The 9,022-nt window shown below is 44.8% G+C and overlaps 1 protein-coding gene across 9 annotated transcripts in view; it reads left to right on the forward strand.

Moving 5' to 3' along the window:
- LOC116395730 (pleckstrin homology domain-containing family A member 5-like) overlaps positions 1 to 9,022 on the forward strand; it is a 120,484-nt gene that overhangs the window by 100,453 nt on the left and 11,009 nt on the right. For 7 of the 9 annotated variants that reach the window (XM_031869813.1, XM_031869815.1, XM_031869816.1 and 4 more), the window contains 8 exons: positions 1,528 to 1,590; positions 1,696 to 1,776; positions 1,864 to 2,016; positions 4,020 to 4,121; positions 4,212 to 4,320; positions 4,835 to 4,881; positions 5,673 to 5,870; positions 7,697 to 7,826. In XM_031869813.1, the coding sequence (XP_031725673.1) occupies positions 1,528 to 1,590; positions 1,696 to 1,776; positions 1,864 to 2,016; positions 4,020 to 4,121; positions 4,212 to 4,320; positions 4,835 to 4,881; positions 5,673 to 5,870; positions 7,697 to 7,826 (883 nt within the window). The remainder of the gene's footprint in view (positions 1 to 1,527; positions 1,591 to 1,695; positions 1,777 to 1,863; positions 2,017 to 4,019; positions 4,122 to 4,211; positions 4,321 to 4,834; positions 4,882 to 5,672; positions 5,871 to 7,696; positions 7,827 to 9,022) is intronic. The other 2 variants (XM_031869818.1, XM_031869822.1) reach the window with 1 other exon arrangement.

The following is a 9,022-nucleotide window of genomic DNA, read 5'->3' on the forward strand; positions in this document are numbered from 1 at the left end:
CCCCCCCCCCCCCCCCCCCCCCCCTTAAATCTTCCGTCGCTAAAATACAATCACATAACTCCAGTTTCACACTTAACACACAACCATTAGATAGCTTTTCTCATCTCACTCGTGGAAAGAAAGTGTATTCAATTTATTTTCCATAGCCCAAAATCACAAATTACATATTTGCCTCAGAGGGCTTTATAATCTGTACACATACGACATCCTCTGACCTTTGACCCTCACATCAAAACAGGAAGAACTCCCCTAAAAAACCTTTAACAGGGATAAAAGAGGAAGAGACCTTAGAGAGAGTAACAGAGGAGGATCCTCTCTCAGGATGGAGTGTGATAGATGTCATGTGTACAGAATGAACATACCAGAGCACATTCAATGTGTATGACATAAATGATTCATATAATGAGAGTAGTAAGCAGAATAATGATGGGAAAATGATGACTACTAATAATAACAGCAGCAATGAATATATATATTTCCCACAATGTTGAACTCTGCCTTCAAAAGGTTCTTCGTTGAAGCAAAGGCCTTTGTGATACTGTTGTATTTTCATAGTTCTGGACTTCCTCCAGGTTATGTGAGGTGTGGATGCATGTGATGTGAAAACATTTAGCTGCAGTTTGAAACAATGTCATTCCTTCTATCAGTGCTGTCAGCAGCCTTTTCAGTGGCTCGTTCATTTCTGTGTCAGGGTGCAAAGATGACTTCCAGTGGCTTTTTACAGTGCCCATCTGTCCTCTGAGAGGATCCTCCGCTGTGCATCTCAACAGAACATGATAATGCGCTCTGTAAAATTCATTTGGGTCAAAGCTTCCTGTCTGGCTGGGACAGGACGTGGGAGGCCCTGGAAGCTTTATTTTGAAGGCAATGTAGATGAACTTATCTACAAGTTTTATTATTTGATCATACCATTATTATATTTGTCAGGGGACAGTGTTTACTCGGATTTTAGTGAGTAAATCAGACTGAAACTGTCACAACAGAGGAGACAAAACCGATTTGGTGCACATGTCCTCCCAGTCACCAGTGGGAAATTACACTTATGCGTTTGATTAATATATGAAATAGTTTGGAGCTTAATTTGATCATTATTTGTGTGCATCTGTCCTCACCTCCCTCCACCTCCCTACATTATAATATTGAGCCACAATATCCCCGGTAACACCTGGGTGATCAGCTTCAAGGGAAAGACAACCAGATCAGTGGATATCTTCCCCTCACGCTCCTCCTCTGGAATGAACAGGCCAAAGCACATGAAGAGTTTCTCTCTGAGAGAACAGATAACCATTTATTTATATCATTCACATCAAATTCTGGTGTTTTATCAGAAAGATTAGTGATAGTCATTGGTTAACACACACTTTGACAGACTGCATCCTCAGTGCATTAGGGGAAATTATGTTAAAAGGAAAAAGAGATGTCAGATCATTGTTTTCCCCAAATTGCATGAAGTAGCATGCCTGGATCTCTCAGCTCTCCTAACAGATGTGTTGTTGTCGCCCCCTGCTGTCCGCCTCCTCGACTCAGACCAGTCCAGACGACTTCATAGACGGTTCCTTCATCCAGCACACAGAGGAGCCTGACATAGACGTAAGACCAGCCCAGCTTGCAGTGAAATAGATGATAACATTCAAAGGAAGTGTAGTTCATGTCTGTGTGTGTATGTGTGTGTGTGTGTGTGTGTGTGGGTGTCAGACCAAGCTGAGCAGACTGTGTGAGCAGGACAAGGAGGTGAGGATGCAGGAGGAGAAACTGCAGCAGCTACACAGAGAGAAGGTACAGCCATCAGCACGTGCATTCATTGTTGTGTCTTTGTGTAGACTTGTATGTACAATAAGTATTTGTGTGTGTGTTGTGTGGCAGCACACTCTTGAGACGGCCCTGCTGTCTGCCAGTCAGGAGCTGAGTGAACAGAGCGGCTCTAATGCTGCAGCCTCACAGAGCCTGGTCCAGCAGAGAGACGTGCTGCAGAACGGCCTACTCAGCACCTGCAGAGAGCTGTCCAGAGTCACCACTGTGAGCACACCCAACACCAACACACCCAACACACTAACACACCAACAAACCCAACACACCCCACACACCAACACACTAACACACCAACACACCCAACACACTAACACCAACGCACCCAACACACCAACACACTAACACACACACACCAACACACCAACACACCAACACCAACGCACCCAACACACCAACACGCACACACTAACACACACTAACACACACACACCAACACACTAACACACCAACACCAACACACCAACACACCCAACACACCCAGACACCCAACACACCCAACACACCCAACACACTAACACCAACGCACCCAACACACCAACACACACACACCAACACACCCAACACACTAACACCAACGCACCCAACACACCAACACACACACACCAACACACCAACACACTAACACACCAACACACCAACACACTAACACACACACACCAACACACCAACACACCCCACACCAACACACCAACACACCCAACACCAACACACCCAACACACTAACACCAACACCAACACACCCAACACCAACACACCAACACACCCAACACCAACACACTAACACACCCAACATACTAACACACCCAACACACCCAACACACCAACACACCCAACACACCCAACACAACCAACACACCCAACACTGGCAGTTTACCCCATTTCTTGGTCATAAAATGTGTTTTTTGAATACAACTGCAACTCAAGAAATAGCTGGACTCGTATTTATCAAGCTCCTCAGAGTAGGATATCAGTCCTATGTGATCCAAGTTTCAAGTCTACCAGTAGGTCTTTGGAGCTTCCAGGAGATGGGGTTCAACAAGCTAATAGAAAGATGCCATTTTGGCAAAAGTAGATCATTTTTGTGACTGACCATGTGCAGGGTGCAAAATCCAGCATGTTTTTTCGTGCAGGGAAAAGTCCTGATTTTGTCACAATGTCACTAGTAATTGATTTCATTCCAAAGAAGATACTATGTGCAGAAAATGTAACCAGAGGGTCAAAGACCTCGGGTAAGTACATAGAGCTTCTTACTCTGGTTATATGTAAAGTATACGTTACGTTTGTCGGTTGCTGTTTGTAAACACACAGCATTTGAATTATAGCCAAACTTTGGCCACTCCTCCTCGGCTCAACGAGCAGCGAGCGATGGAAAGAGAGAGCAGCGATGGTCGAGCGAGCTGTAGAGGGACTGAAGAGAGGGGGCTGCATTAGTGACAGCAAAGCAGCCAATCTGTTTGTTTCACGTTGTTTACGTTCCGAAGCACCAATGAACACACCCACACCTCCACACAACAAAGGCTCTGCTGGTGTGTGTACCTCTGTATCAACAGACACACAGCTACTCTGCACACGGCAGAGAAGAGGAGCAGAGGACAACACAGTGGTGAAACAACCCGTCCTGAACACGGCCACTTTGTATCTGACAGAACTACAGATGCAGAGGGGCATGACAAATGGACCTGAACAAGCTGCTCGTCCTGCACTCTATTATTGGCTTGGGGTCACAGCCCCACGTGGGCCGCAAGTGCTCTTTGCTGACACCCCGAAACGTCCCGAACACGGCCACATAAGAAGAAAAGAGAAAGTCCAGGCAGTGGGCAGGGTCTCTGTAGATACAGACACCACCACACACTACTATGATTAGAGGGAAGACTGTTTTTATCAGTCTGCGCATTGCTTTTTGGAAAATTCCTGCCTTTTCTTTACCTTTGAGATGATAAAGGCACTTTTTGTCACGTTGGTGATGCCCTGATTTTCTGACCTGTGTGGTGCTTACTCCAAGGAGAGAGATGCTTAATGAGTACATATCTCTTGCCACAGTGTTGAGCACCAATAACTCTTTATTTAAAATATCAAGATAAATGGAAAGTATGGAGCCAGGTACAAGAATTCCTTTTGCCAAGTAGATGTTTGGGCACCCACACACACACACACACACACACACACACAGAGTCTAATGATCCTCCTGTTGGCTGATGTCCTGGTTCCAGGAGTTGGAGCGTTCCTGGAGGGAGTACGACAAGATGGGGGCAGATGTCACTCTGGCCAAGTCCAACCTGCTGGAGCAGCTAGAGGCCCTGGGCAGCCCACAGGTAACACGTACACACACTCACACACACCTTCGGGGGGTGATCAAGGTTTTAACAGCATTTATATCTGTGTGTGTGTGTGTGTGTCCTCAGACAGAACCTCCTAGCCAGCGGCACATCCAGATCCAGAAGGAGCTGTGGAGGATCCAGGACGTGATGGAGGCTCTGGCCAAAAACAAGCCACAGCGGAGCACAGACAGCAGTGAGAGTCCCCAGTAACACCTAAAGGAGCAGTGTGTTGGATTTAGTGGTATCTAGTTGTGAGGTTGCAAATTTCATCTGACTTAATACCCCTCCCTTTCCTAGCGTGTAGAGAACCGTGGTGGTCTTCAGGTAACGTAACACCGGGAAGGTCTCCCTCTAGAGTCGCTGTCTGGTTTGTCAGTTCTGGGCTACTGTAGAAACATGGCAGTTCAAAGTAACGGACTTCGTATGAAGATATAAATGACTCATTCTAAGTTAACGAAAACGCAACAATTAGTTTCAGTTGATTATGCACAAATGAAAACATAGTTATGAATATTACATATTACATTCCATTTCTGGCAATAAATCCCCCCAAATCCTACACACTGTTCCTTTAAGTCACATTCTCAGATTAACTTCATATTTATCTGATGGTTTGCTTTACATAAGCACGTGACTACAAATGCTTTCTCGGGTGTCTTTTATCGTAGAAAAAATTAAAGTTCTTTTCTCCATATCCCCATATTCAGCAGGTTTACCTGGTTCCAAACCACTCTCCAGTCTACAGAAGGATGAGGTGAGGCAGCGCCCAGCACACTCAGCACAGTACACCACACTCAGCTTTCATGTGTTTAGTCATTTTGAAGACAGAATGAGTCTGTAGTCTTGGTAGGGTTAGCAACCAACACCATAAAGCCGGCTGTCTGAGAGACACCTGCTGGCAGGCTAAGTCTGTTTGCTCAAGGGTTAGCATGCAGCACACGGCCAGTAGTCAGTCAGTTACTAGTTGTGTGTTATTTAACACAATTTACAAGACCCATACCAGATTAGATGAGATTTAATTTACAGGTCCTGAGACATCAACATGCAGTTCAGCCTCTAACAAGAGTGTTTCCATTGATTTCCATCTGACCAGGCAGCCGCTGGTTTCACTTTAATTCAGTAAGATATGAATCTGAAAACGTGCTTGACGTAACTAATCTATCAAAGTGACCTTTTTGCCAAATACAGGCAGTTGGTAATGCAGCAAATTTTATTTTTATTCTAATAAACAAACAAATTCATGATGACCTTTGTATGGTGCCCATCGTTGCCCATTACCTATTGAGCTCAGGTAATGGCTCTGTGCTGTACCGCTGGTCTTTCTGTTTGTGTTTGGTACAGACATGCAGACATTACTCTCTGCAGCTCCCTTCAGCTCTACGAAGCATCTTTCAGATCATTGTTTTGGTCTTACAGCTCACAACTTTACTGTTTTAGTTCCAGCAGCAGCAGCAGCTGTTCTGATCCCAACTCATCAGCATAAGTACGGTCCAGTAAGAGCCGATGATTTCCTTAGATGAGACCAGCTGTGTTAACTGTCAACAGGCAGTGACGCGGCTGCCACTCAGTTCTCTCAAGGAGGGCGACAGCGTGCCCCCCCGCCCGCCCCTCCCCCAGTACTACGACTCATCAGAGCACCCCCCTCACGTGCCCCCCCACCACTCGCACCCCGGCGGCCGCCTGCCCCCCCACATGCACCGTCCCGAGGATCGCAAGGGCAGCGCCAGGAACGGCGTGCACAGCGTAAGAGCCACTGAGAACCTTCATAACCTCCCATGTCTGCTCCTCCGTCCACATCTCTGCTTCACTGTGACCGCCAGCCATTAGCACCCCGAAGATCCTGTGGGCTCAACCATTTTTACATCCATGTGTATCATCTTCACCTTTCCAAACCACCCTAAAGGCTGACCTGATAGACACGGAGGAGACTCATTCCTAAACAAGCGCCATTCTGGATACATGCAAGTCATTTCAGTGTTGTTTTGCTTTTTACCCCTTCAACCCATGCTCCATTCAGCCGTCACTGTCATGGTCAGACCCATTCTGGTCCATACATGGATCTATTTGTGGAATTCCATTCTTATGAGGGTGATGTTTGATTGTATAGGTTTACAGGTGTGTTGAGTCTGTCTTGCCTTCTACTTTGAGTGTGCTCATTGAAAAATACTTTTTATAGCACCAGAGAACTCCCCCTTATTCCTGTACTACTGCAATGGCACTTATTGGTGCTATAAAGAACCATCCATCCATTATCTGTAACCGCGTATGCTATTTAGGGTCACAGAGTATAAAGACCCAATGTAAGGGATATTCATAAATAAATGCTGAAATACAACTTTTCCATGTAAAACTACCTGTCAAAATAATATAAACTTTTCAGGAAGTCTTTCCAATAAAATGACAATTGTTATAAAATGTTAAAGATTTTTCTTGTTAAGTTACAACTTTTATCTTGAAATATAACTTTTCTGGTAAAATGACGACTATCTCATAAAGACATTTCTCTTGAAATGGCGAGATCTTTCTCTCTTACAGTGGTCCTAATCTGTCATAAACTCTCTTTGTACTCTCTTGGCTGAGAAAATTCTTCAGCCTCAATAGCTCATGAAGCACTTTCTCTGATTCTGAAAAGTTGACATTTGGTCGATACAAGGTTTTCACCCATCACAGCAATAAGAAATAAGAATAATAAGCCCAGTGTGCTGTGGCACAAAGGCAGTTTTACTGCCTTTGTGCCACAAAGCCACACTGAATTAAGCAGTGATGATCGGCCCCTCACACCTTCTCGCCTGTCAGGTTCACCGGCGGGCAGACTGGACAATGTTGGACACTGGACAACTTCCTGTTTCATGGGGAATTGCGCAAAATGGCTGCCATTCCACGGCAAGATCGTTCCATGAAAACTCGAGAGTTTGTTAACTTTGCATTGTGAAGGTCTGTGGATTGTCCTGAAGTAGATCTAATGCATTCTATAAGAGGACCTCTTTAAAGTGCAGCGCCTGTAAGAAGCAAAAAAAAAGGCCTAAAATTGCACATGAAATGAAATGGCTGACTTCCTGTTGGGTTTTACTTCCAAGCGACTTTTTGTACATCTCCACATGTTACATACACATTCCATACAGCCACGGGACAGTAAATGGTGGGGCTTCGACTCTGAAAAATGTTACGGTGTGCTTGAGACACGCCAGAGCTCAAGAGCCAAATCAGATATGTGTTTTGTGAGGCATGTGCAAAATTTCATGAGTTTTCAAGCATCCCAAAGATACACTCAAAGACTACAAATAAAAAGCTTACTAATAATCTATTCAATTTCAATAAGGCTTCACCCAACGATAGCTGGTTGGTGCTCTAATGTGTGAAAGAGCTTCACTCTGTACTTAGTCTAACATGAGCCATTAGACGTCCATGTAGATAGAGTATGGCAACCAAAGAACCACTGACAACCCTGCTTTTCCTTAAAGTCCACAAGTGTGCGTGTGTGCACGCGTGTGTGCGTGTGTGTGTGTGTGTGTGTGCGTGTGTGCGTGCGTGCGTGTGTATTCTGACCCTGAGCAATCTCTCCCTCACAGCAAGCTCCAGACTACCGGCTGTATAAGAGCGAGCCGGAGCTGACCACGGTGAAGGAGGAAGGAGACGAGGCCAACGGTGAGGACAGGACAGAGAGCTCTGCTGAGAGTAAGGACACTTCAGCTTCAAAAGGTATAGTTATATATAGAGAGATGTAGCTCTAGACTCAGTCACGTGAAGCTGATGCTCCTTCACGTCTGCAGTGTTGGATGTTCATGCTGCTGATAATGTTTTTATGCTCCACTAAGTCCTTATTAGTTTGCAATAAGAACAGATCATGGTGTGTTTCTTCATCTAATCATCTATTTTATTCCACCAACATAAATAGTTCCGCAGCTGGAATGTTGCTCAGCAACACCTGAACATGTACCTGTTTGATGACAGCACGTTGTTCTATGGTTCCTTTGTCTCCATGAATGTTCTCCACTTACCTGTTAGGGAGCTTTCAGACGATGTTTGGCGACTCATTATGAATCACGATTCACCACATGGTGCCTGTATGTTTGTATAAAGATGTCCACTCACTGCCGTGATGTCCCAGAAGGCTTCTGTATGCCAGAGGCTCTCAGCTGTGGCGTGTAACACGTGTGTTCCTGCCTCTTTGCACATCCTGGGTAACATCTGTGACAGCTCTTTTATTCTCAGGACACAAAGCTGTGGGCGTAGGTTTGCATAGGGTCCATAGGGACTAGTCACGACCAAAGTTTGGGAAAGACACAATTGTCCCCACCAATATTTTGTTAATTTCAATTGCCTGTTAGAAAAAATAATTTTGCACAATATATTTGCAAACTCATTCGTATTATTATTAGTGCTGGGCAAGTTAACGTGTTATTAACGCGTTAACGCATTAATTAATTAATGCCGACAATTATTTTATAGCACGTTTTTTTATTTTGAAAGTCTGTTGCTCACTGGCAGCGGTGGAGGAATGGAGACTACTGGACATCGCTGTGGTAAAGTCAGCAGACACTCAGATCTCCGTGGTCAACTCAGCAGACACTTACACTTTAGTGCACCTATATGCTGAAATTCACTAAACACATTCAAACGGCACAGATCGGGAGCGAGCGAAGGACTTTGAAAGGTAGCGGAAAGATTAACGTGAGACAACATCCGGTTTCTTCAGACGAACATCCGGTTTTCAGAATAAGATGCCAACAAAGTATGAATTATATTCACATTAAGTATAAAACATGCTACCTGCATCTCGTGAGTTAAAGGGAAAATACACCTAAATTGTGCGTAAAGTGTCTTTATTCTTTGATCGCTGGGTAACCATCATCACCTCTGAGTTACAGCATCGTAGTGATGAAGAGTAGAGCTGG

The sequence above is a fragment of the Anarrhichthys ocellatus genome, unplaced genomic scaffold (assembly GCF_004355925.1).
Source record: "Anarrhichthys ocellatus isolate YVR2014 unplaced genomic scaffold, GSC_Weel_1.0 scaffold49, whole genome shotgun sequence".
Lineage (NCBI taxonomy): Eukaryota > Metazoa > Chordata > Actinopteri > Perciformes > Anarhichadidae > Anarrhichthys > Anarrhichthys ocellatus.